We start from the raw sequence: 27,637 nt of genomic DNA on the forward strand, positions 1-27,637 counted from the left end.
AATTTCCTCTGTAGTATTCAGCAGCTAATAAGTACTGGAAGGATTAAGATTTTTGAATAGAAGAAGTAATTTACAAATCTGTTTAACTTTCTGGCAATAGTTGATAAAAAATAAATAAATAAAAGTTTTCCACCGGAGTACCCCTTTAAGTATTTATGCTTTTCTAGCTGTTTTTTTTTCCAGTGTTTATCCAGCTGTTGCAAAACTACAACTTCCAGCATGCCCAGACAGCCAACAGCTGTCCAGGCATGCTGGGAGTTGTAGTTTTGCAACAGCTGGAACACAATGTTGGGAAACTATAGACGTGTTTCTGATCATGATTAAGGGTTAACAGTCAGAAACATGTCTGTCACACTAAGGCAGTGTTTTCCTAACACTGTCTCCAGCTCTTGTAAAACTACAACTCCCACCAGTTTTACAAGAGCTGGAGACAGTGTTATAAAATAAACAGCCTTGTGATGACAGACGTGTTTCTGACTGTTAACCCTTAGTCATGATCAGAAACATTTATTTTCCTTTCTATTGGCCCTTAGGACACTGTTTTACAAACACTGTTTCAGCTGTTGCAAAACCACAACTCCCAGCAAGCCTGGGAGTTCTAGTTTTGCAACAGCTGGAACAGTGTTTGGATAACACTGCCTTAGGATGACAGACGTGTTTCTAACTGATGGCCCTTAGTCGTGATCAATAATAAGGTACAGCAGTTAGAAACACATCTGTTGTTTTCCTAAGAACTAACAACCAAAAACACATCAATCGCCATCTTTTCTAATCATGACTAAGAGTTCATAGCCAGAAATGCGTCACTCGTTTTCTTTATCACTTTGCGTCCGTCCTGTGCACCTGTATAATGTCTTATGGACGTAGTTGGTTGGAATCTTAATTCCCCATAACAGAATTCTTCTCTAATGTCCTTACTCTTAAGGATATGTCATCAGTGTCTACTACCGTGACCCATGCCAGTCGCTAGACCAGTGTTTCCCAACCAGGGTGCCTCCAGCTGTTGCAAGACTACAACTCCCAGCATGCTCAGACAGCCAAAGGTAGTCCAGACATGCTGGGAGTTGTAGTTTTGAAACAGCTGGAGGCACCCTGGTTGGGAAACACTGCACTAGACTGAATAGCCACACCTCTCCTACTGTCTGCTGGAAGCCATGTCTGAGCGGCTTCATTCTCTGCAGGAAGGTGATGTACACGGTCATTGAGGTATTTGACCATCACCATCTTACATACACACCCATTTGGTGGGTATCTGACACCTACCGCTCTTGAATGGGTGCCCGTACCCCTTCTCTACAGGTTGTAAATAACAACTTGCGGAGGCACCTAGAAGTATCAATGGAGCGGGGCGGGGTTCCTCTATTGGACTCACCACCGATTCTTCAGTCAACTATAACAAACTCCTTAAACAGAAAGTTTTAACATTTCAACGCAACTTGTTCTGCTAAACCTTATATAGTTAAACTGCAAATAAATGGTCTAAGGACCAAATCATAGTGATTTCCCATCAGGTACTGGCGGGCCGGTCATATCTACAGACGCCATGTTCTGGGCTCTCCACGTCTCAGGCTTCTTAGTCAATGCCGTATTGGTAAAGTAGAGTAATAGTATCTCTCACGTATGTCGAATCCGGGAATCCATTCCTGTAAAGAGAGATCGCAGGTAAGTAGTCTCAGCAGAAACCCCTCCCAGCATGCCCTAGTACAATCCTCATTAGAAGTACAGCTAAAGCAGTATTTTCCCAAGCAGGGGGCCTCCAACTGTTGCAAAAGTATATGGTGGCCTCCTGACCTTATAGAGCAGTGTTTCCCCAAACAGGGTGCCTCCAGCTGTTGCAAAAGTACAGTTCCCTTCATGGCCGGACAGCCTTTTGTAATAGATGATAGACTTTTACATTTCCCATACTTTAAAGGAAAACTGTCACATGTTTGTTCCCGCACTAACCACAGGTACTGATGGACAGTGCGGCAGACACTGATTCCTACGATCCCTACCTTGGCTGGGTCCGTCCGGCTGTTCGTTAGGCCGCAATCTTAGTTTTAGTATATCTGGAAATGTGGCTGTAACTGGCATGGGCGGGGCTTCTGTAGCTTAATTGGCACTGACATCAGCGCCGCCCGTCCGCAGCGCCGCCCACAATATTCATCCCCCCTCCATCCAGCTCTCTTTGCCAATCCTAACTGGCCTTCACTGCGCATCTCAGGAATCGGCGCATGCGCAGTGAATACTAATTAGGAGCGGCGAAGAGAAGGAGAGCTGGATGGAGGGAGATGAATATTCATAAGAGGGCGGCGCTGTGGACGGGCGGCACTGATGTCAGTGCCAGTTAAGCTACAGAAGCTCCGCCCAGGCCAGTTACAGCCACATTTCCAGATATAATAAAAATAAGATTGCGCGCGAACGGCCAGACGGACCCGGCCAAGGTTGGGCTCATACGCAGGGGAAAAAAAGGGGGATACGAGCCCCTAGTGTAATATGTCAAGGTTATTGTCCAAAAAGCTGATTTATTAGAACAACGTAGCGCGTTTCTGGTCTGAAATGGACCCTTCATCAGACAGGTGCATCTGTCTGACGAAGGGTCCATTATGGACCGGAAACGCGTTATGTTGTGCTAATAAATCAGCTTTTTGGACAATAACCTTGGGTCCTTACTTATCTACTGCATCTGATCAGCGCCCGAAAACTAGATTTTTACTCCTCCAGGCAAGGTAGGGATCATAGGAATCAGCGTTTGCCGCACTATCATCAGTACCTGTGGTTAGTGCGGGAACAAACATGTGACAGTTTTCCTTTAACCCAATGGAGAAGTTGGTCGTACGTCTACACTAGTCCTGCTCCCGTTGTTTGAAGTGTTCTCAGCAGCTGAGCGTGCGTCATACCCAGTGGATCCCAGTTACTATCAGCAGCCAGGACCCACGGTTTATGCCAGATATCACCGATAGGGCCAATGTCTGGCATTAACCCTTCCGACACTACTATCAAAGTTGATTGCGGAGTCTGAAACATGGAAAAAAAAAATACGTGTTGGCCATGGCAGCCTGTAACAATGGAGCGCTGATAAAACTGATGAGATTACATATAAAAATATAATTTTTTTTAACATTTTTCTATTTTTTTGTTTAATCAAAACGTGCAGATGAAAAATTGACCAGTTGCCCATAGCAACCAGATTGCTTCTTTTAGCTTTCATGGGCAACTGGTCAACGTTTCCTCCAAATTTATCTCCCCCAATGTGAATAAGCCCTTTCCCTAAAAAGTTTTAATCGCCCTCCTTATCCATTATAATTTTTTCTAAGGGCGCTTTCACACTATGAAAAGTGCCCGTTATAAAATCACGGGCAATCGCGGGGTTAAATGGCCATTAGAAAATCCATAATGTACGTTAGAAAATCCCATCATAGTCTATGGGATTTTCCTAATAGCCGTTTTAACCCGTTATCGCCCGTTATTAATAAAGGACGTTATTTTGTGACAGGTGATTGAACAGCGTTACTATCTCCCGTCATAAAATAACGTCCTTTATTAATAACAGGCGATAAAGGGTTAAAACGGCTATTAGAAAAATCCCATAGACTATAATGGGATTTTCTAACGTACGTTAGAGATTTTCTAATGGCCATTTAACCCCGCGATGGCCCGCGATTTTATAACGGGCATTATATAACGGGTACTTTTCATAGTGTGAAAGCAGCCTAATAAAATTATGTTGAAAAATGTTAATTAATGTTACTACTACATGTAACGTTAATTAACCCCTTAAGGACTCAGGGTTTTTCCGTTTTTGCATTTTCATTTTTTCCTCATCACCTTCTAAAAATCATAACGCTTTCAATTTTGCACATAAAATTCCATATTATGGCTTATTTTTTGCGCCACCAATTCTACTTTGCAGTAACATAAGTCATTTTACCAAAAAATCTACGGCGAAACGGAAAAAATGTATTGTGCGACAAAATTTAAGAAAAAATGCAATTTTGTAACTTTTGGGGGCTTCCGTTTCTACGCAGTACATTTTTCGGTAAAAATAACACCTTATCTTTATTCTGTAGTTCCATACGGTTAAAGGGGTATTCCAGGAAAAAACTTTTTTTTATATATCAACTGGCTCCAGAAAGTTAAACAGATTTGTAAATTACTTCTACTAAAAAATCTTAATTCTTTCAGTACTTATGAGCTTCTGAAGTTGAGTTGTTCTTTTCTGTCTAAGTGATCTCTGATGACACGTGTCTCGGGAACCGCCCAGTTTAGAAGCAAATCCCCATAGCAAACCTCTTCTAAACTGGGCGGTTCCTGAGACACGTGTCATCAGAGAGCACTTAGACAGAAAAGAACAACTTTAACTTCAGAAGCTCATAAGTACTGAAAGCATTACAATTTTTTAATAGAAGTAATTTACAAATCTGTTTAACTTTCTGGAGCCAGTTGATTTATAAAAAAAAGTTTTTTCCTGGATAACCCCTTTAAAACTAACTACATGCAGGAAAATGTATACATAAAAAATTCTCATCTTCTGACCCCTATAACTTTTTTATTTTTTCGCATACGGGCCGGTATGAGTGCTCATCTTTTGCGCAGTGTTCTGAAGTTGTTATCGGTATCATGTTTGTCTTGATCTGACTTTTTGATTGTTTCTATAAATTTTTTCATGATATAAAAAATGACCAAAAATACGCTATTTTGGACATTGGATTTTTTTTGCGTGTACGCCATTGACCGTGCGGTTTAATTAACTATATATTTTTATAATTCAGACATTTCTGCGCGCGGCAATACCACATGTTTATTTTTATTTGCTAAGTTTTATTTTTTTTTATGGTAAAAGGGGGGTGATTCAAACTTTTATTAGGGAAGGGGTTAAATGACCTTTATTAACTTTTTTCCCCAGTGTTATATAGGAGACTATAACACTACACACACTGATCATTGTTATCCCATAGGAGACTATAACACAGCACACACTGATCATTGTTATCCCATAGGAGACTATAACACAGCACACACTGATCATTGTTATCTCATAAGAGACTATAACACAGCACACACTGATCATTGTTATCCCATAGGAGACTATAACACAGCACACACTGATCATTGTTATCCCATAGGAGACTATAACACTACACACACTGATCATTGTTATCCCATAGGAGACTATAACACTGCACACACTGATCTCTTATACTGATCATTATTATCCCATAGGAGACTATAACACTGCACACACTGATCATTGTTATCCCATATGGGACTATAACACTGCACACACTGATCAGTGTTATCCCATAGGAGACTATAACACTGCACACACTGATCTTTTACACTGATCCCTGCAAAGTCATAGCTTTGCATGGATCAGTGTTATAGGCGGTCGATTGCTCAAGCCTGTATCTCAGGCTTGGAGCAATCAAATGCCGATCGGACGCGATAGAGCAAGGTAAGGGGACCTCCGCTTGCGTGCTAGCTGATCGGTACATCGCGATTTTATCGCGATAGTCCCGATCAGCCCGACTGAGCTGCCGGGAAGCTTTTACTCTCATTTTAGACACGGCAATCAACTTTTATCGCCGCGTCTAAAGGGTTAATAGCACGTGGCACAACGATTGGTGCCGCATGCTATTAGCCCAGGGTCCCGGCTATCATTAGCCGCTGAGACCAACCCGGTTTGACGCAGGGTCACGGCGTGACCCCGGTTTAAATACCGGGACCGGGCTTACAGGTACGCCCTGAGTCCTTCAGAGGTTAACCCGCATGGTCAATGGCATAAACTACAAAAAAAAGTTCAGAATTGTGTATTTTGGTCACTTCATATACCAGAAAAAAAAATGCATAAAAAAAAAGAGATAAAAAAGTCCCAGCAAAACAACAATGGTACCGATAAAAAACATACAGATCACAGAGCAAGAAATTAGCCTTATAAAGCCCCGTATACGGAAAAATAATTAGTTATAGGGGTCAGAAGATGAGAACTTTAAACATAATCATGTTTTTACGAGTAGTAAATTAAAACAAAACCTATATACCGTATATACTCGAGTATAGGCCGAGTTTTTCAGCACGATTTTTCGTGCTGAAAACACCCCCCTCGGCTTATACTCGAGTGAACTCTCCGTCCTCAGTGGTCTTCAACCTGCGGGCCTCCAGATGTTTCAAAACTACAACTCCCAGCAAGCCCGGACAGCCATCGGCTGTCCGGGCTTGCTGGGAGTTGTAGTTTTCAAACCTCTGGAAGTCCGCAGGTTGAAGACCACCTGCGGCCTTCGACATCAACCAGACCCCCCACCCCCTTTAGTTTTGTACTCACCTCCGCTGGGCGGGACGTTAGGATGCGCTCGTCCGGTGCTGCAGGACTGTCCGGTCGGGAGGTCGTCCGGTGGGATAGTGGTTCCGGGCTGCTATCTTCACCGGGGGCGCCTCTTCTCCGCGCTTCGGGCCCGACCCCGGAATAGTCACGTTGCCTTCACGACGACGCACAGGGACGTTCATTAGCAACATCCCTCTGTGTCGTCGTCAAGGCAACACCTCTATTCCGGGCCCGAAGCGCGGAGAAGAGGCCCCCCCGGTGAATATGGACAGCCCGGAACGACGGTCCTGCAGCACAGATGGCCCTGACCAGCGCACCCTAATGTCCCGCCGAGCAGAGGTGAGTACAAAACTAAAGGGGGTGAGAGGGTGGGGGGGCTGGATGATGTTGAAGGCCGCAGTGGTCTTCAACCTGCGGACCTCCAGATGTTTCCAAACTACAACTCCCAGCAAGCCCGGACAGCCGATGGCTGCCCGGGCTTGCTGGGAGTTGTAGTTTTGAAACATCTGGAGGTCCGCAGGTTGAAGACCACTGTATCAGACATTGACAAGCGGTGATGATGAAGGGGGGGGGGGGGGGGTTGATGACATGTGGTGATAATGACAAGGGGATGATGAAGGGGGGTGTGGGATGATGACAAGGGGATGATGAAGGGGGGGTGTGGGATGATGACAGGGGGATGATGAAGGGGGGGTGTGGGATGATGACAGGGGGATGATGAAGGGGGGGTGTGGGATGATGACTGGGGGATGATGAAGGGGGGGTGTGGGATGATGACAGGGGGATGATGAAGGGGGGGTGTGGGATGATGACAGGGGATGATGAAGGGGGGTGTGGGATGATGACAAGGGGATGATGAAGGGGGGGTGGGATGATGACAAGGGGATGATGAAGGGGGGGTGTGGGATGATGACAAGGGGATGATGAAGGGGGGGTGTGGGATGATGACAAGGGGATGATGAAGGGGGGGGTGTGAGATGATGACAAGGGGATGATGAAGGGGGGGGTGGGATGATGACAAGGGGATGATGAAGGGGGTGTGGGATGATGACAGGGGGATGATGAAGGGGGGTGTGGGATGATGACAAGGGAATGATGAAGGGGGGTGTGGGATGATGACAAGGGGATGATGAAGGGGGGGTGTGGGATGATGATAAGGGGATGATGAAGGGGGGGTGTGGGATGATGACAAGGGGATGATGAAGGGGGGTGTGGGATGATGACAGGGGGATGATGAAGGGGGGTGTGGGATGATGACAAGGGGATGATGAAGGGGGTGTGGGATGATGACAAGGGGATGATGAAGGGGGTGTGGGATGATGACAAGGGGATGATGAAGGGGGTGTGGGATGATGACAAGGGGATGATGAAGGGGGTGTGGGATGATGACAAGGGGATGATGAAGGGGGGTGTGGGATGATGACAGGGGGATGATGAAGGGGGGGTGTGGGATGATGACAAGGGGATGATGAAGGGGGGTGTGGGATGATGACAGGGGGATGATGAAGGGGGTGTGGGATGATGACAAGGGGATGATGAAGGGGGGGTGTGGGATGATGACAAGGGGATGATGAAGGGGGGGTGTGGGATGATGACAGGGGGATGATGAAGGGGGGGTGTGGGATGATGACAGGCGGTGATGATGAAGGGGGGGTGTGGGATGATGACAAGGGGTTGATGACAGGCGGTGATGATGAAGGGGGGGAATGATGACAGGCGGTGATGATGAAGGGGGGGAATGATGACAGGCGGTGATGATGAAGGGGGGGAATGATGACAGGCGGTGATGATGAAGGGGGGGTGTGGGATGATCACAAGGGGTTGATGACAGGCCGTGATGATGAAGGGGGGGATGATGACAGGCGGTGATGATGAAGGGGGGATGATGACAGGCGGTGATGATGACAGGCGGTGATGATGATGAGGGTGTTAATGACAGGCCGTGATGATGAAGGGGGGGATGATGACAGGCGGTGATGATGAAGGGGGGATGATGACAGGCGGTGATGATGACAGGCGGTGATGATGATGAGGGTGTTAATGACGGGTCTGGATGATGACGGGGGGATGATGTATTTCCCACCCTAGGCTTATACTCGAGTCAATAACTTTTCTTGGGATTTTGGGGTGAAATTAGGGGCCTCGGCTTATATTTGGGCCGGCTTATACTCGAGTATATACGGTACATTGGGTATTGTTGTAATCGTATTGACATACAGAATTGATGTGTTATCTTTACTAAAAAGTGTGCTGCGTAGAAATGGAAGCCGCCAAAATTTTGCAATATAGCATTTTTTATTTCTTTCATTTTGCCACATCATTTTTTCTTCTTTTCATTTTGCCAAAGATTTTGTGGTGAAATTATTGATGTCATTACAAAGCACAAATGGCACAAAAAAAAGTCCTCCGATAGGTCTGTAGGTGGAAATTTAAAGAGTTATGGACCACCAGGGAGCAGTTAAAAGGTACCTTTAGATGCCGCTGGCAGCTTTCGCAGCGGCAATCTAAAGGGTTAATTCTCAGCCGCGGCAATCGCCGCATGTCGGCTATTAACACTGGCCCTCAGATACAAGAATCAGCTGGGGGCTGGCCGGTATGGCGTGGGCTCAAGTCGGAAGCCTGTGCCGTACCTGCTTAAGGGCACATGGACGAATATACACATCTATGGTCATTAAGGGGTTAAGGGCTTAAAATCTTCTACGAACAGTCTTGTGATCTTAAATTTGGTTTCCAGCTTATTTTTCTGTGGTGTTAAGATGTACTCCACCCCTAGACATCTTATCCCCTTTCCAAATAATAGGGGATAAGATGTCTGATCACAGGGGTTCCGCTGCTGATGAACCCCAAGATCTCAGCTGCAGCACCCAGACATCCGGTGATGGAGCGAACATCGCTGCGTGGCGGATGACTAGTAATGCGGGGCGGACGCTCATGATGTCATGGCCATGCCCCCTCAATGCAAGTTTATGGGAGGGGGCGTGACGCCCGTCAGGCCCCCTCCCTTAGACTTGCATTGAGGGGGCGTGGCTGTGACATCATGAGCCTCCGGCACGGCACCCAACGCTCTAAACCAAGGCCGGGTGCAGCAGGGAGATCGCGGGGGTCCCCAGAAAGGGGATAAGATGTCTAGGGGCGGAGAACCCTTTAACATCCCTCTTAATGTGTATAGGGGATCAGGACAGATAGCTGTCGGCCAAAGAAACCTTCATCTGGCAGCTATGAAAAGTGTACGGCCACCTTTACCCACAGGAGAGGCACCAGACTGCAGCGGTATGAAGGTCACAAGCCATATGCAAACTCAAGTGCACTGCAAAATTAATGCGCCTTGAATATTTTCAAGGCAGCATTAACCCCTTAACGACGCAGGACGTATATTTACGTCCTGCGCCGGCTCCCGCGATATGAAGCGGGATCGCGCCGCGATCCCGCATCATATCGCGTCGGTCCCGGCGCTAATCAACGGCCGGGACCCGCGGCTAATACCACACATCGCTGATCGCGGCGATGTGCGGTATTAACCCTTTAGAAGCGGCGGTCAAAGCTGACCGCCGCTTCTAAAGTGAAAGTGAAAGTGACCCGGCTGCTCAGTCGGGCTGTTCGGGACCGCCGCGGTGAAATCGCGGCGTCCCGAACAGCTGATCGGACACCGGGAGGGCTCTTACCTGCCTCCCCGGTGTCCGATCGACGAATGACTGCTCCGTGCCTGAGATCCAGACAGGAGCAGTCAAGCGCCGATAACACTGATCACAGGCGTGTTAATACACACCAGTGATCAGCATAGGAGATCAGTGTGTGCAGTGTTATAGGTCCCTATGGGATAACAATGATCAGTATAAGAGATCAGTGTGTGCAGTGTTATAGGTCCCTATGGGACCTATAACACTGCAAAAAAAATGTAAAAAAAAAGTGTTAATAAAGGTCATTTAACCCCTTCCCTAATAAAAGTTTGAATCACCCCCCTTTTCCCATAAAAAAAATAAAACAGTGTAAAAAAAATAAAAAAACATATGTGGTATCGCCGCGTGCGTAAATGTCCGAACTATAAAAATATATCATTAATTAAGCCGTACGGTCAATGGCGTACGCGCAAAAAAATTCCAAAGTCCAAAAAAGCGTATTTTGGTCACTTTTTATATCATTAAAAAATGAATAAAAAGTGATCAAAAAGTCAGATCAAAACAAAAATCATACCGATAAAAACTTCAGATCACGGCGCAAAAAATGAGTCCTCATACCGCCCCGTACGTGGAAAAATAAAAAAGTTATAGGGGTCAGAAGATGACATTTTTAAACGTATAAATTTTCCTGCATGTAGTTATGATTTTTTCCAGAAGTCCGACAATATCACCTATATAAGTCGGGGATCATTTTAACCGTATGGACCTACAGAATAAAGATAAGGTGTAATTTTTACCGAAATATGCACTGCGTAGAAACGAAAGCCCCCAAAATTTACAAAATGGCGTTTTTTTTTCGATTTTGTCGCACAATGATTTTTTTTTTTCCGTTTCGCCGTGCATTTTTGGGTAAAATGACTAATGTCACTGCAAAGTAGAAATGGCGACGCAGAAAATAAGCCATAATATGGATTTTTAGGTGGAAAATTGAAAGGGTTATGATTTTTAAAAGGTAAGGAGGAAAAAACGAAAGTGCAAAAACGGAAAAACCCTGAGTCCTTAAGGGGTTAAGGACACATGACGTTCTCATACGTCTCCATTTCCGAGTCCTTAAGGACACATGACGTATGAGAACGTCATGTGTTTTACCGGCCCCCCGCAACCATCTGGAGCGGAGCCGGTGCCCGATGCCTGCTGAAATCGTTCACAGGCATCGGGGCATATCGCCCAGGGGGGTCATTATGACCCCCCATGTCGGCGATGGCCGCAGATCGCTGGACAATTCAGTCCAGCGATCTGCGGCGATTCCGGGTCAATCGGGTCTCCAGTGACCCGGTGACCCGGAATTACTGGCTGTTCGGGGCCGTCTCTGACGGCCCCGAACAGCCAGAGCCTGCAGGGGTGAGGTGGCACTGGTGCCACCTCACGATCGCCCTGAATCGTCGGCCGGATTACCGGCCGACCAATCAGGGCGCCTGCTGCGGGTGTCACTCCCGCAACCCGCTCCGCCCCTCTTCCGGAGGACGTGAGCGGGTGCGGGACGTGCACCCCGGGTGCTGGGGACCCCGATCCCCGGCGCCCCTGTTGGGATCGGGGCCCCAGGAGCAGCGGCGGCGGCGACAACGAGGGACTGACCTGGTGCAGCGAGGATCGTTGGAGGTGAGTGACAGCCTCCTGCTGTTGCTTAGCAACAGCTCCCAGCATGCAAACAGGGCATGCTGGGAGCTGTAGTTATGCAACAGCAGGAGGCAGACCACCACAACTCCCAGCATTCCCTTATGGGCATGCTGGGACTTGTAGTTTTGCAACAGCTGGAGGCACATTCTTTCTATGGAAAAGTGTACCTTCAGCTGTTGTGTAACTACAACTCCCAGCTTGCACAATCAGCTAAAGTGCATGCTGGGAGTTGTAGTGGTGCATCTGGTGGTTGCATAACTACAACTCCCAGCATGCCCGTTGGCTGTCGGTGACTGCTGAGAGTTGTAGTTTTGCAACAGCTGAAGGCACACTGAGTTAAGTAGCAAACCAGTGTGTCTCCAGCTGTTGCATAACTACAATCCCCAGCATCCCCAGCCAAAGTAGTATGCCTCCAGCTGTTGCATAACTACAACACCCAGCATGCCCTTCCGCTGTCCGTACATGCTGGGGGTTGTAGCTTTTGCAACAGCTTAAGGCACACTGGTTGCAAAACACTGAGTTTGTTACCAAACTCTGTGTTTCACAACCAGTGTGCCTCCAGCTGTTGCAAAACTACAACTCCCAGCATGCACTGATAGACCGTACATGCTGGGAGTTGTAGTTTTGCAACAGCTGGATTCCCCCCCCCCCCCCCCCAATGTGAACGTACAGGGTACACTCACATGGGCGGAGGATTACAGTAAGTATCCGGCTGCAAGTTTGAGCTGCGTCAAATTTTCTGCCGCAGCTCAAACTGCCAGCGAGAAACTACTGTGAACCCCCGCCCATGTGACTGTACCCTAAAAACACTACACTACACTAACACAAAATAAAATAAAAAGTAAAAAACACTACATATACACATACCCCTATACAACCCCCCTCCCCAATAAAAATGAAAAACATCTGGTACGCCACTGTTTCCAAAACGGAGCCTCCAGCTGTTGCAAAACAACTACTCCCAGTATTGCCAGATAGCCGTTGACTGTCCAGGCATGCTGGGAGTTTTACAAAAGCTGGAGGCACCCTGTTTGGGAATCACTGGCGTAGAATACCCCTATGTCCACCCCTATGCAAGTCCCTAATTTAGGCCTCAAATGCGCATGGCGCTCTCACTTTGGAGCCCTGTCGTATTTCAAGGCAACAGTTTAGGGCCACATATGGGGTATCGCCGTACTCGGGAGAAATTGCCTAACAAATTTTGGGGGGTATTTTCTGCTATTACCCTTTTAAAAAATGTAAAATTTTTGGGAAAACAAGCATTTTAGGTAAAAAAATATATATATTTTTTTACATATGCAAAAGTCGTGAAACACCTGTAGGGTATTAAGATTCAAATTACCCCTTGTTACGTTCCCCGAGGGGTCTAGTTTCCAAAATGGTATGCCATGTGGTTTTTTTTTGCTGTCCTGGCACCATAGGGGCTTCCTAAATGCGGCATGCCCCCAGAGCAAAATTCGCTTTCAAAAAGCCAAATGTGACTCCTTCTCTTCTGAGACCTGTAGTGCGCCAGCAGAGCACTTTTCACCCCCATATGGGGTGTTTTCTGAATCGGGAGAAATTGGGCTTCAAATTTTGGGGGGAATTTTCTGCTATTACCCTTTTTAAAATTGTAAACATTTTGGGAAAACAAGCATTTTAGGTAAAAAAATATTTTTTTTTTTACATATGCAAAAGTCGTGAAACACCTGTAGGGCATTAAGGTTCACGTTACCCCTTGTTACGTTCCCCGAGGGGTCTAGTTTCCAAAATGGTATGCCATGTGTTTTTTTTTTTGCTGTTCTGGCACCATAGGGGCTTCCTAAATGCGGCATGCCCAAAGAGCAAAATTTGCTTTCAAAAAGCCAAATGTGACTCCTTCTCTTCTGAGACCTGTAGTGCGCCAGCAGAGCACTTTTCACCCCCATGCGAGGTGTTTTCTGTATCGGGAGAAAGTGGGCTTCAAATTTTGGGGGGTATTTTCTGCTATTACCCTTTTTAAAAATGTAAAATTTTTGGGAAACCAAGCATTTTAGGTAAAAAAAATATATATTTTTTTTACATATGCAAAAGTCGTGAATCACCTGTAAGGTATTAAGGTTCACTTTACCCCTTGTTACGTTCCCTGAGGGGTCTAGTTTCCAAATTGGTATGCCATGTGTTTTTTTTTGCTGTCCTGGCACCATAGGGGCTTCCTAAATGCGGCATGCCCCCTAAAAACCATTTGTCGCTCCTTCCCTTCTGAGCCCTCTACTGCGCCCGCCGAACAATTAACATAGACATATGAGGTATGTGCTTACTCGAGAGAAATTGGGTTTCAAATACAAGTAAAAATTTTCTCCTTTTTACCCCTTGCAAAAATTCAAAAATTGGGTCTACAAGAACATGCGAGTGTAAAAAATGAAGATTTTGAATTTTCTCCTTCACTTTGCTGCTATTCCTGTGAAACACCTAAAGGGTTAATACACTTACTGAATGTTTTTTTGAATACTTTAGGGGGTGTAGTTTTTATAATGGGGTCTTTTATGGGGTATTTCTAATATGAAGACCCTTCAAATCCACTTCAAAACTGAACTGGTCCCTGCAAAATAGTGAGTTTGAAAATTTTGTGAAAAATTTCAAAATTGCTGCTGAACTTTGAAGCCCTCTGGTGTCTTCCAAAAGTAAAAACTCATAAATTTTATGATGCAAACATAAAGTAGACATATTGTATATGTGAACCCAAAAAAAATATATTTTGAATATCCATTTTCCTTACAAGCAGAGAGCTTCAAAGTTAGAAAAATGCAAAATTTTCATTTTTTTCATCAAATTTACGGATTTTTCACCAAGAAAGGATGCAAGTTACCATAAAATTTTACCACTAAGTTAAAGTAGAATATGTCACGAAAAAACTATCTCGGAATCAGAATGATAACTAAAAGCATTCCAGAGTTATTAATGTTTAAAGTGACAGTGGTCAGAATTGCAAAAAACGCTCCGGTCCTTAAGGTATAAAATGGCCTGGTCCTTAAGGGGTTAAGGTAGCACCTGTGAGGCCAGGCACCCATATTAGCCAACTCAGGTGGGGCTTGCAGCTTGCCTTCCCCCTCCCATTGCATGTGCTCAGTCACGCTGGAGGGTATCTGGGAGGAAGTTGTGAGTCAACCGAATGCTGCCATAATTGCCCACTGGCCTCTGTTTTGCTTATTACGCACAGGTAGGATTAGCGTTAGGTCCAGCGCCATTTTGAGAAACCTTGGCGTTGGTGTGCGGGCTCTGGTGTGTCCTTCATATAAGGATACACTGGCGAATGTCTCAATTTTAACATCAGTGTTGAGGGATAGCCAATGTCATTGTATACATCTACCACAGTAGTGCACCCATATTCCTGTATTGCACTGCATGGAGGGTAAAGACAACCGGATGTACAGTAAGTCCCACCACCCAGACCATCTAAAGCTGGTTCATGGGCTGTATTCATCTGCCTCCGTCGCAGGGTTCACTTACTTTGCCTTTCCTCCATCTGGGGAGGTTTTATGAGGGATTTTGTACCATGTGACTTCTTCTCCCGTTTCAAATGCTTTGACTTGAAAAATGAGACCTTGATCCAGGGCTCTCTGGAGCAGAGAAAGGAGCTTCCTCCCCTTTCGATTATCCGGCAGGTAGGCCTCAAACCTGCCCCCTTTGTATTGACATCCGGGCTGAGGATCTCCAACCTTAGGAAATAAGAAAAAACAAATGAGGGCTGTATAAAGGTGAACAGTGAATGGTGGTGAGCAGTGAATGGTGGTGATGGTGGTGAGCAGTGAATGGTGGTGAGCAGTGAATGGTGGTGATGGTGGTGAGCAGTGAATGGTGGTGAGCAGTGAATGGTGGTGATGGTGGTGAGCAGTGAATGGTGGTGAGCAGTGAATGGTGGTGAGCAGTGAATGGTGGTGAGCAGTGAATGGTGGTGAGCAGTGAATGGTGGTGAGCAGTGAATGGTGGTGAGCAGTGAATGGTGGTGAGCAGAGAATGGTGGCGAGCAGTGAATGATGGTGATGGTGGTGAGCAGTGAATGGTGGTGATGGTGGTGATCAGTGAATGGTGGTGATCAGTGAATGGTGGTGAGCAGTGAATGGTGGTGAGCAGTGAATGGTGGTGATGATGGTGAGCAGTGAATGGTGGTGAGCAGTGAATGGTGGTGAGCAGTGAATGGTGGTGATGGTAGTAGTGAGCAGTGAATGGTGGTGAGCAGTGAATGGTGGTGAGCAGTGAATGGTGGTGAGCAGTAAATGGTGGTGAGCAGTAAATGGTGGTGAGCAGTGAATGGTGGTGAGCAGTGAATGGTGGTGAGCAGTGAATGGTGGTGATGGTGGTGAGCAGTGAATGGTGGTGATGGTGGTGAGCAGTGAATGGTGGGGAGCAGTGAATGGTGGTGAGCAGTGAATGGTGGTGAGCAGTGAATGGTGGTGTTGGTGGTGAGCAGTGAATGGTGGTGAGCAGTGAATGGTGGTGAGCAGTGAATGGTGGTGAACAGTGAATGGTGGGGAGCAGTGAATGGTGGGGAGCAGTGAATGTGGTGAGCAGTGAATGGTGGTGAGCAGTGAATGTGGTGAGCAGTGAATGGTTGTGAGCAGTGAATGTGGTGAGCAGTGAATGGTGGCGAGCAGTGAATGGTGGTGATGGTAGTAGTGAGCAGTGAATGGTGGTGATGGTGGTGAGCAGTGAATGGTGGTGATGGTGGTGAGCAGTGAATGGTGGTGAGCAGTGAATGGTGGTGATGGTGGTGAGCAGTGAATGGTGGTGAGCAGTGAATGGTGGTAAGCAGTGAATGGTGGTGAGCAGTGAATGGTGGTGAGCAGTGAATGGTGGTGAGCAGTGAATGGTGGTGAGCTGAAGAACAATATATGACCATTCAAGTACTGTCCACCATTTTTTAAGGACCACAACTAAATCCTGTTACTTCAGTCTTCGTTCAGATATAGGAAGTGACGTGGTTTGGCTCACGAGATTTTAAGGACAGGTCATCACTGGTGGATCAGTGATCTCAGCTGTAAGAACGCCTCATTCTTCCTAGTGTCCTGATATATTATACATTACAGAAAGCTGGTGATGTAGCTGAAGGAGCTGGTCAGATGTGGTGACATCACTCAGGGGGCGGGGCTTGTGAACAGAGACATGATTCATACACACCTCCTGACACAGCAAAGGATGATGAGAGAGGGGGGGGGGGAGCTGCTGAGACAACACCACACTGACAATAAAAGTACTACACAACTTCTTGTCAGGAGTATTTTTTTTTTTTTACAAAAACATGCTGAAGCCGGTACAATTTGTTACAACACTATTCCAGTAAAGAACATATACAGTGGGGATCAAAAGTTTGGGCACGCCAGGTAAAAATTTGTTTTAATGTGCATATAGAAGCCAAGGAAAGATGGAAAAATCTCCAAAAGGCATCAAATTACAGATTAGACATTCTTATAATATGTCACCAAAAGTTACATTTTATTTCCATCATTTACACTTTCAAAATAACAGAAAACCAAAAAATGGTGTCTGCAAAAGTTTGGGCACCCTGCAGAATTTATAGCATGCACTGCCCCCTTTGCAAAGCTGAGACCTGCCAGTGTCATGGATTGTTCTCAATCATTATCTGGGAAGACCAAGTGATGTCAATCTCAAAGGTTATAAATGCCCAGACTCATCTGACTTTGCCCCAACAATCAGCACCATGGGTTCTTCTAAGCAGTTGTCTAGAAATCTGAAACTGAAAATAGTTGACACTCACAAAGCTGGAGAAGGCTATAAGAAGATAGCAAAACGTTTTCAGACGTCAATATCCTCTGTTCGGAATGTAATTAAGAAATGGCAGTCATCAGGAACAGTGGAAGTTAAAGCAAGATCTGGAAGACCAAGAAAAATATCAGACAGAACAGCTCGTAGGATTGCGAGAAAAACTATTCAAAACCCACGTTTGACTGCACAATCCCTCCAGAAAGATCTGGCAGACACTGGAGTTGTGGTACACTATTCCACTATTAAGAGATACTTGTACAAATATGGTCTTCATGGAAGAGTCATCAGAAGAAAACCTCTTCTACGTCCTCACCACAAAAATCAGCGTTTCAACTTTGCAAATGAACATATAGACAAGCCTGATGCATTTTGGAAACAAGTTCTGTGGACCGATGAAGTTAAAATTGAACTTTTTGGCTGGAATGAGCAAAGGTACGTTTGGAGAAGAAGGGGAACAGAATTTAATGAAAAAAACCTCTGTCCAACTGTTAAGCATGGGGGTGAATCAATCATGCTTTGGGGTTGTATTGCAGCCAGTGGCACAGGGAACATCTCACGAGTAGAAGGAAAATTGGATTCAATAAAATTTCAGCAAATTTTGGATGTTAACTTGATGCCATCTGTGAAAAAGCTGAATTTAAAGAGAGGATGGCTTCTACAAATGGATAATGATCCTAAAAACACCTCGAAATCCACAGGGGATTACATCAAGAGGCGTAAACTGAAGGTTTTGCCATGGCCTTCACAATCTCCTAACCTCAACATAATTGAAAATCTATGGATAGACCTTGAAAGAGCAGTGCGTGACAGACAGCCCAGAAATCTCAAAGAACTGGAAGACTTTTGTAATGAAGAATGGGCAAAGATACCTCAAACAAGAATTGAAAGACTCTTGGCTGGCTACAAAAAGCGTTTACAAGCTGTGATACTTGCCAAAGGGGGCCGTACAAGATATTAACTCTGCAGGGTGCCCAAACTTTTGCAGATGCCATTTTTTTGTTTTCTGTTATTTTGAAAGTGTAAATGATGGAAATAATATCTAACTTTTGTTGACATATTATAAGAATGTCTAATCTGTAATTTGATGCCTTTTGGAGATTTTTCCATCTTTCATAGTTACATAGTTAGTATGGTTGAAAAAAGACATACATCCATCAAGCCCAACCAGGGAATGGTTTCCTTGGCTTCTTTATGCACATTAATACAAATTTTTACCTGAGGTGCCCAAACTTTTGATCCCCACTGTATTGGGGGTGATTAGACAGGACAGGGAGACTGAGAAGGCCCATGTTGTTTACATAATATGGAGGGGGAGAGTTACACTATTATAACTAGTGACTTATTTCACTATGATTGTGCAAGATGTGTATTTGGGGAGGGAAGGGGGGGGGGTCTGGATGTTACTTTCTGTCACTTACCCCTTGCACTCCGTCTGGAACTTCATAAATTATCTTCAGAGAAGTGTCTTTTTCGTACCCGGGTAATCTCAGGCTCATGGCTGTATGGCTCATGGACGCTCTTAGAGGAGCTTTTGCTGCTTCATTAAGAGCAGTTATGACAGATGCAGCAAAACATTTAACACATTGCATCTGACCGGACGATGTTTGAACTGTTTTGCCGATGTTCTTACATTGGTCACAGATGGAATTGTTCGTATCTGACTCTTGGCCTACTGCGGGTGTCCTCAGCTGAGGCGAGCTGTCCTCATACTGCATTATGCCATCTTCTGTGGAGACGCCCTGCTCATCATAATCTGCTTCCAATCCGACATTTGGTGAAGAGACGTTAATGTTTTGCGTTAATAACTCACAGGTATAAGGACTAGGAGGAAATGTTTCTGTGAGAGTGTAGTAACCAGTCTTCTCTGATGTGGACCTGTTATTTGTGTCCTGAAGTTCTTTGGGGTGTGTAGACTTTTCCTCTAGGGATCCTGGTATGATGAACGCTTCATGTTCAGCGGTGATTCTCTGGGATGATTCTGTTCCAGCGCCCAGAGTATACTTCTCATCTGACAGATGTTTGCTATCTAGATAAATCTCCTCTTCATCCATCTCTTCACCGCCTAAGAGAAAAGGTAAAGCTTCATGCTTCGGTCTGGTACGCTGTTTGTCTGACAAACTTTGCTTACGTTCTGTAATTAAATCAGTCGCAGAAGAATCATATCTGTCCTGTAAAGAGACTTGCCCTATGTCGGGCATGGTAGCATCCCCAGATGCCTTCATCTTACGCTCTATAATATAATCTTCACCCTCATCAGTGGCAGAAGAATCATATCTGTCCTGTAAAGAGACTTGTCCTATGTCGGGCATGGTAGCATCCCCAGATGACTTCATCTTATGCTCTATAATATAATCTTCGCCTTCATCAGTGGAAGACTCAAATCTGTCCTGTAAAGAGACTTGCCCTATGTCGGGCATGGTAGCATTTCCAGATGCCTTCATCTTACGCTCTATAATATAATCTTCCCCCTCATCAGTGGCAGAAGAATCATATCTGTCCTGTAAAGAGACTTGTCCTATATCGGGCATGGTAGCATCCCCAGATGACATCCTCTTACGCTTTGTAATATAATCTACGCCCTCATCAGTGGAAGACACAAATCTGTCCTGTAAAGTGACTTGTCCTATGTCGGGCATGGTAGCATCCCCAGATGACTTCATCCTACGCTCTTTGTGCTGCCTGTATGCGTCTAGCACATGTGCCTGAATTTCCTTGGGATAGAGAAGAACCAGTTTATCCTTCTCTGACTTAACAGAAAGCTCTCTGGAGCATTTTCGGAAAAGATCACACCATTTAAGTAAGGTCGGGTCCTCTGGGCCTTGCACCCCAAGTAAAGCATATTCAAAGTAACAGTGGGTGATGCTTATGTCTAACCTACAACACAGGAGTTGAATCATCTTTTTTGTTGACGTTAACCTATTTCTATCAAATGACTTCATCTTTAAGGCAACTTTGCCTTGTTTGTTTGTTTCAATTGTTAACTCAACCTCAGAAGACCAAATATCTAGGTCAGATTTACAGACCTGTGTAATATAATGCCACTGCCAGTCGGTCACATCAACTTCGTCTTTGAACACTAATGTATGGCTGTGTGTTTCGGTAGACGTCCTCCCTTTGGAATAAACACGGGATAGACTATTTGATCTTCGAGGTTTCACTTCTGGCAGCGCCCATGGAGGACTAATGTCCCCCAGAACAGAGTAGGGTAACTGGCTTGATGCTTTTGTAAACTGGACAGGTTTCAGAATACCTGTAGGTTTAGGGGGGGCTCTGCTATTTCCTAAATCTCCCCTCACTATTTTAAGGGCTGGGGGCACATCTGGTCTTCTTACGGATGGCATGGCCATGCTCTCCGACTTTTCATCTGCCCACGAAAGAGTAGCAACGTCATATTTCTGAAGGTCATCTGCCATGTTGGATTTGAGAGCTATCATGTCTCTCTCATTCTCACGCTCTAGGGTCCGTATTCTAGGACTGGTCGATGATACCAGGTGTTCCTCATCCACATGGCTCTTTGCTGAATTTAAGCTTTGTGTCGTGGGAGCATTAAACAAGGCGGCTATCCTGCTTCCAACTCCACTTTCGTGCTTCTTAGTGGGGGACGAGGAATGTGGCAATCCTGCTGACAAGTTACTTGCCCCAAATTGTTTGTCTAGATTACTTGACACTCTATCAAAGTTTGTGTGTAATTCCAAGATGTACCGTTTGGCAGCAGATACATCAACACCGTATCCAAGGAGGTAGAGATTGCGCTCATCTGCATGACAATGAAGCATAGGATACAATCTTTTGAGGTGAGTTGTCAGTATATCATAAAACTCTTGGTCTCTGTAAATACTTTTCTTTATTTGTTCTTTGCGAAGAAGTAGTTCCAAACCTTGATAAAGCACCATGAGTTCAGATCTTGCGCATTTAAAGTCTCCAAGATGGGTTTTACCTCCGCTTTCAGTCTCAAGATAAATCGCGGTGACATCATCATAATTTTCATCCTCTGCAAGGACGTGATAGCGATTTTGTATATCCTGATATTCTGTCAAGTGGAATTTTAGCAGGTATTTGAAGATATCAGTTTCCCATATGAAAGGTTCTTGTAATTGCTCAAGGCTTTCTTTCTTCTCGCTATACGTTTCCTTGACTGCAGTCCCGGGAAGAGGCGCATATGTGTAATCCGAGGCTTGTGCGGTACCTAGAGGTTCTGGATCATTTTTACGGCGTTCAATCTCTGATTTCCTTTGACTATCTGCTGAGATCTGCTTCTGTGTTTTCAGAACAATCCCTAATTTACTTAGGATTTCTTGTGCCAGGTATAGGATCTCTGCATACGGCCCGCTTATAGTACATATCATGGATTCTTCATCAAAGTCAAACATTGCGGATTCATGTGTCTCCATTAGGTTTTTCAGAAGACTTTGATACTTTTCTGGGAATTTTTTGTAATTAACCGTCAGCGACAGCCTTTCAAACACCTGAAAATGGAAAATGGCTCAAGTTAAAGATCTTCATTTTTATATATAAAGTTCAAAATCTTAATTTTATATAAAACTTTTTATTTTAAGGGCCCCAAACGCATTGAAAGTAATCTGCCGGCACTAACCAGTTCGTACAGGCTTGTAGTGTGGGTGATACTGTTGAAAATCATAATAAGCGTTCCTAACCACAATCTCTCCGTTTGTCCGTAATCCTCATCATTCAATGTATTCTAATGAAAGAGTTTGGTGCACAGTGAGGTCATGAGGCAACTTCATCGTAACACCTACTCCTTTGCAGAATGGAGCTCCACTCTGCATCTAGACCCCTCTCCTCTGCATGCACAATAATGCAGAGTGGAGCTCCATTCTAAAGCGGGGGAGGCTGAGCACAGGGGAGGAGGCCTCACTATGAAGAGGCGTCTGACATCACTGTGCACCAAGCTCTTTCATTAGTATACATCAAATGACAAGGTTTGTGGATGAACGGAGGCACGGCGCCAGGGGCGGCATCAGTGTCACCTGCGCTACAAGCCTGTGCCAACAGGTCAGTCAAAGATTAGTGTTAAAGGGGTACTCCACCCCTAGAGATCTTAGGGACCATGACATTACGAGCCTCCGGCCCCTGGATCGCCAGTCATCAGGCACGAAGCAGACCCCCGTGATCACACATCTTATCCCTTATCCTTTGGATAGGGGATAAGATGTCTAGGGGCGGAGTACCTCTTTAATTATGTATTGATTTTATTTAATTATACTCCATTTGTAGTGGTTAAAAAAATTAGCAGTGTCTCCATAAAAAAAAATAACAATAAAAAAAATGTACCGAGAATTTGCGAGCAGGTGGCACTTGTATTGATGTCTATAGTGACAAAGTTGTGTGAAACTTACGACTTACAGGTTACTTGAAAGATTTTGAAATTTAAAAAACGCAACCAAAAAATGACAGGCAGAGGATCTTTTAATTTATGCACTAAAAATAAAATGTGGACATGCCCCAGTGCGTGGGTCTGGCATCTCTGGCCACTGCAGAGGCGCCATGACTGTGTCTGTGGATAGGATCAGCTAACTTAGTCATGTGCTTTAACCCATTGGGGACAGAGGGTTTTTCCGTTTTTGCACTTTCATTTTTTCCTTCTTACCTTTTAAAAATCATAACCCTTTCAATTTTGCACCTAAAAATCCATATGATGCTTATTTTTTGCGCCACCAATTCTACTTTGTAATGACATCAGTCATTTTACCCAAAAATCTACGGTGAAACAGAAAAAAAATCATTGTGCGACAAAAATGGCATGTGAAGAAAAAATGCAATTTTGTAAATTTTGGGGGCTTCCGTTTCTACACAGTACATTTTTCGGTTGCGCAAATCACTGACAGGGTGGCGGGGCGGAGGGGTGTTGGGACTGTCGGATGGGGGTTGCGCCGCTGCCATAGAATGATATTGTTTTTAACACAGGGTGCCTCCAGTTGTTTCACCACTACAACTCCCAGCATACCCTGACAGCCAATAGATGTCAGGGCATGCTGGGAGTTGTAGTGGTGAAAAAGCTGGAGGCACCCTGTGTAGAAGAACTAAGGGCGGAAGTGTCGGCCCCAGCAGGCATCAGTGACATGGTGCCTGCTGGGGAAGTCTGCCTGGTAGTGAGCACGCTGCCAGGCAGACAAAAAAGTATTTTTAATATAGTAGAAACAAAATTAAAGGCAGGGGGGGGGGTTAGGGATAGATGGGCAATAGACAGGGACAGAAAAAAAAAATAGGATGAAGGGAGCTACTCTTTAAATGATCTTTATTCCCTGTTTTTATTTTTACTTTTTTTGCATTGTTATAGCTCCCATAGGAGACTATGACACTGTACACACTGATCTCTTACACTGATCATTGTTATCCCATAGGAGACTATAATACTGTACACACTGATCTCTTATACTGATCATTGTTATCCCATAGGAGACTATAACACTGCACACACTGATCATTGTTATCCCAAAGGAGACTAGAACACTGCACACACTGATCATTGTTATCCCATAGGAGACTATAACAATGCACACACAGATCTTTTACATTGATCAATGGTTTCTCATAAGAAACCAGTGATCAATGATTCTGCTGCTTGACTGCTCATGCCTGGATCTCAGGCACTGAGCAGTCATTCGGTCATCGGACAGCGAGGAGGAAGGTAGGGACCCTCCTGCTGTCCTACAGCTGTTCTGGATGCCGCGATTTCGCCGTGGCGATCTCGAACAGCCCCCTGAGCTAGCTGGCATTAATTTACTTTCACTTTAGACTATAATACTGTACACACTGATCTCTTATACTGATCATTGTTATCCCATAGGAGACTATAACACTGCACACACTGATCTCTTATACTGATCATTATTATCCCATAGACTATAATACTGCACACACTGATCTTTTATACTGATCATTCTTATCCCATAGGAGACTATAACACTGCACACACTGATCTCTTATACTGATCATTATTATCCCATAGGAGACTATAACACTGCACACACTGATCTCTTATACTGATCATTGTTATCCCATAGGAGACTATAACACTGCAAACACTGATCTCTTATACTGATCATTGTTATCCCATAGGAGACTATAACACTGCACACACTGATCTCTTATACTGATCATTATTATCCCATAGGAGACTATAACACTGCACACACTGATCATTGTTATCCCAAAGGAGACTAGAACACTGCACACACTGATCATTGTCATCCCATAGGAGACTATAACACTGCACACACGGATCTTTTACATTGATCAATGGTTTCTCATAAGAAACTAGTGATCAATGATACTGCTGCCTGGATCTCAGGCACTGAGCAGTCATTCGGCGATCGGACAGCGAGGAGGAAGGTAGGGACCCTCCTGCTGTCCTACAGCTGTGGATCAACTCTGTGGATCAACTCATCTCAGATCATCTCATTTGGGTGGAGCGATTGTGCCAAGTACCTTCTTTAACCCCTTAACGACGCAGGACGTATATTTACGTCCTGCGCCGGCTCCCGCGATATGAAGCGGGATCGCGCCGCGATCCCGCATCATGTCGCATCGGTCCCGGCGCTCATCAACGGCCGGGACCCGCGGCTAATACCACACATCGCCGATCGCGGCGATGTGCGGTATTAATCCTTTAGAAGCAGCGGTCAAAGCTGAAGGCCGCTTCTAAAGTGAAAATGAAAGTGACCCGGCTGCTCAGTCGGGCTGTTCGGGACCGCCGCGGTGAAATCGCGGCGTCCCGAACAGCTGACAGGACACCGGGAGGGACCTTACCTGCGTCCTCGGTGTCCGATCGGCGAATGACTGCTCCGTGCCTGAGATCCAGGCAGGAGCAGTCAAGCGCCGATAACACTGATCACAGGCGTGTTAATACATGCCAGTGATCACCATGAGAGATCAGTGTGTGCAGTGTTATAGGTCCCTATGGGATAACAATGATCAGTATAAGAGATCAGTGTGTGCAGTGTTATAGGTCCCTATGGGATAACAATGATCAGTATAAGAGATCAGTGTGTGCAGTGTTATAGGTCCCTATGGGACCTATAACACTGCAAAAAAAATGTAAAAAAAAAAAGTATTAATAAAGGTCATTTAACCCCTTCCCTAATAAAAGTTTGAATCACCCCCCTTTTCCCATAAAAAAAATAAAACAGCGCAAAAAAATTCCATTTCATTCGCATTTTTGGTCACTTTTTATACCATTAAAAAATGAATAAAAAGTGATCAAAAAGTCTGATCAAAAGAAAAATCATACCGATAAAAACTTCAGATCACGGCGCAAAAAATGAGTCCTCATACCGCCCTGTACGTGGAAAAATAAAAAAGTTATAGGGGTCAGAAGATGACATTTTTAAACGTATAAATTTTCCTGCATGTAGTTATGATTTTTTCCAGAAGTGCGACAAAATCAAACCTATATAAGTACGGTATCATTTTACCCGTATGGACCTACAGAATAATGATAAGGTGTAATTTTTAGTGAAATATGCACTGCGTAGAAACGGAAGCCCCCAAAAGTTACAAAATGGCGTTTTTTTCTTCGATTTTGTCGCACAATGATTTTTTTTTTCCGTTTTGCCGTGAAGTTTTGGGTAAAATGACTAATGTCACTGCAAAGTAGAATTGGCGACGCAAAAAATAAGCCATAATATGGATTTTTTGGTGGAAAATTGAAAGGGTTATGATTTTTAAAAGGTAAGGATGAAAAAACGAAAGTGCAAAAACGGAAAAACCCTGAGTCCTTAAGGGGTTAAGGCTGCAGGAAAACCATTCCGGGTGACTACATCATGACGTTCATTAAAGAGTACCTGTCATCAAACCATAACTAACTGAGATTATATTCCCTTACTTCTCCTAACACCCCTCCTGCGCTTAAAAAAAAAAAAATCTGAGCTTTAAAAACCTTTGTATCATACCTTTCCCCTTGCTCACATTGTGTGAGCTCCCAGCAGGAGAAAGTGGGCGTTCCCCAGCAAGAGCAACATCACTGAAGCCTGGAGAGCTGTGCCTCACCATGCCCGGCACGCACTTCCTGAGTTTGGTCTCCTGCCAGGCCGGGAAAAGACCAAACTAACTGTTTGACTTGCGCAGGGAACAGAACAGAGCCACCTAGTGGCCGTTTTTATTATCACATTAAAAACATAAATGGTTGAGAATTTTAACAGCAAGTAAATAGCAAAGTGTCTTACAATTACATATGGAACAATATATTAAAAGTTTAGTTTGGTGACAGGTTCTCTTTAAAGGGAACCAATCATCAGATTTTACCCTATATAACGCTTGGCAAAGCTTTATTGGAAAATCTTTATTTTCACCATTCCCGGGGGACGCTCCTGCCCCCAGGGATGGTGAAGATATGAAGTTATAAACTAGTCACCGCCGCCGCCGCAAGTAGTCACCTGGGCGGGGAGCTCTTCTCACCTACTCCCGTTCTTCGGGCGGGAGCGACGCCCCCTCCGCTTGATTGATGGGCTGCGTCATCGTTCTGCTTTGTCTGTTCAGTGAGCGGAACAATGACGTGGCCCATCAATCAACAGAGGGGGCGTCGCTCCCGCCCGAAGAACGGGAGTAGGTGAGAAGAGCTCCCCGCCCAGGTGACTACTTACGGCGGCGGCGGTGACTAGTTTATAACTTCCTATCTTCACCATCCCTGGGGCAGGAGCGTCCCCCGGGAATGGTGAGGACAACAATTTTACCCTATATAATGCTTTGCCAAGCATTATATAGGGTAAAATCTGATGATTGGTTCCCTTTAAGAGGTAAGAGGGCTACTCTGAGCTAAGGATGTCCCGAAACAGATACTGGTATCGGGATCAATACTGGACATTTGCGCAAGTACTTGTACTCGTGCAAATGTCCCTGATATCTAATCTGATAGTCACCGGCAGGACCCCCGCCGTCAGGTATCACGGAGGTGCCGAACTATGCAGCACACCCAGCAGCTGAGTGCGCGTCATAGCCGGGACCTGTGGCTAATGCCAAACATCACCGTTCGCGGTTTTGTCCGGCATTAACCTTTTAGATGCCACGATCAAAGTTGATCGCGGCATCTAAAAGTCCTGAAGTTAACTGCCGGTTAGCTCAGGGCTGCTGATCAGGATCGCCGCAGTGAAATCACAGAGTCCCGATCAGCTGTGAGGACGGCCGGAGGTCCCTTATCGTGGTCCGTGCTGTCCAATCGTCACTCCTTTACTGCTGCTAGCCATGGCAGGCAGCAGTAAAGGAACGCCGATAAAAAAATGGTATCGGGACATCTGTACTTTGAACAATCTATAAAATAAAAAACACGATCTAGTTTGTTTAC

The 27,637-nt window shown here is 45.1% G+C and overlaps 1 protein-coding gene across 1 annotated transcript in view; it reads right to left on the reverse strand.

Moving 5' to 3' along the window:
- Nucleotides 1-446: 446 nt before the first annotated feature.
- LOC130296986 (uncharacterized) overlaps nt 447-27,637 on the reverse strand; it is a 55,167-nt gene continuing 27,976 nt past the window's right edge. The window contains exons 4-6 of the mRNA XM_056549112.1: nt 18,756-21,803; nt 15,064-15,272; nt 447-1,643 (exon numbers count right to left, since the gene is read on the reverse strand). Coding sequence (XP_056405087.1) covers nt 1,574-1,643; nt 15,064-15,272; nt 18,756-21,803 — 3,327 coding nt within the window. The 3' untranslated portion in view covers nt 447-1,573. The remainder of the gene's footprint in view (nt 1,644-15,063; nt 15,273-18,755; nt 21,804-27,637) is intronic.

Source organism: Hyla sarda, chromosome 12, assembly GCF_029499605.1.
Source record: "Hyla sarda isolate aHylSar1 chromosome 12, aHylSar1.hap1, whole genome shotgun sequence".
Classification (NCBI taxonomy): Eukaryota; Metazoa; Chordata; class Amphibia; order Anura; family Hylidae; genus Hyla; species Hyla sarda.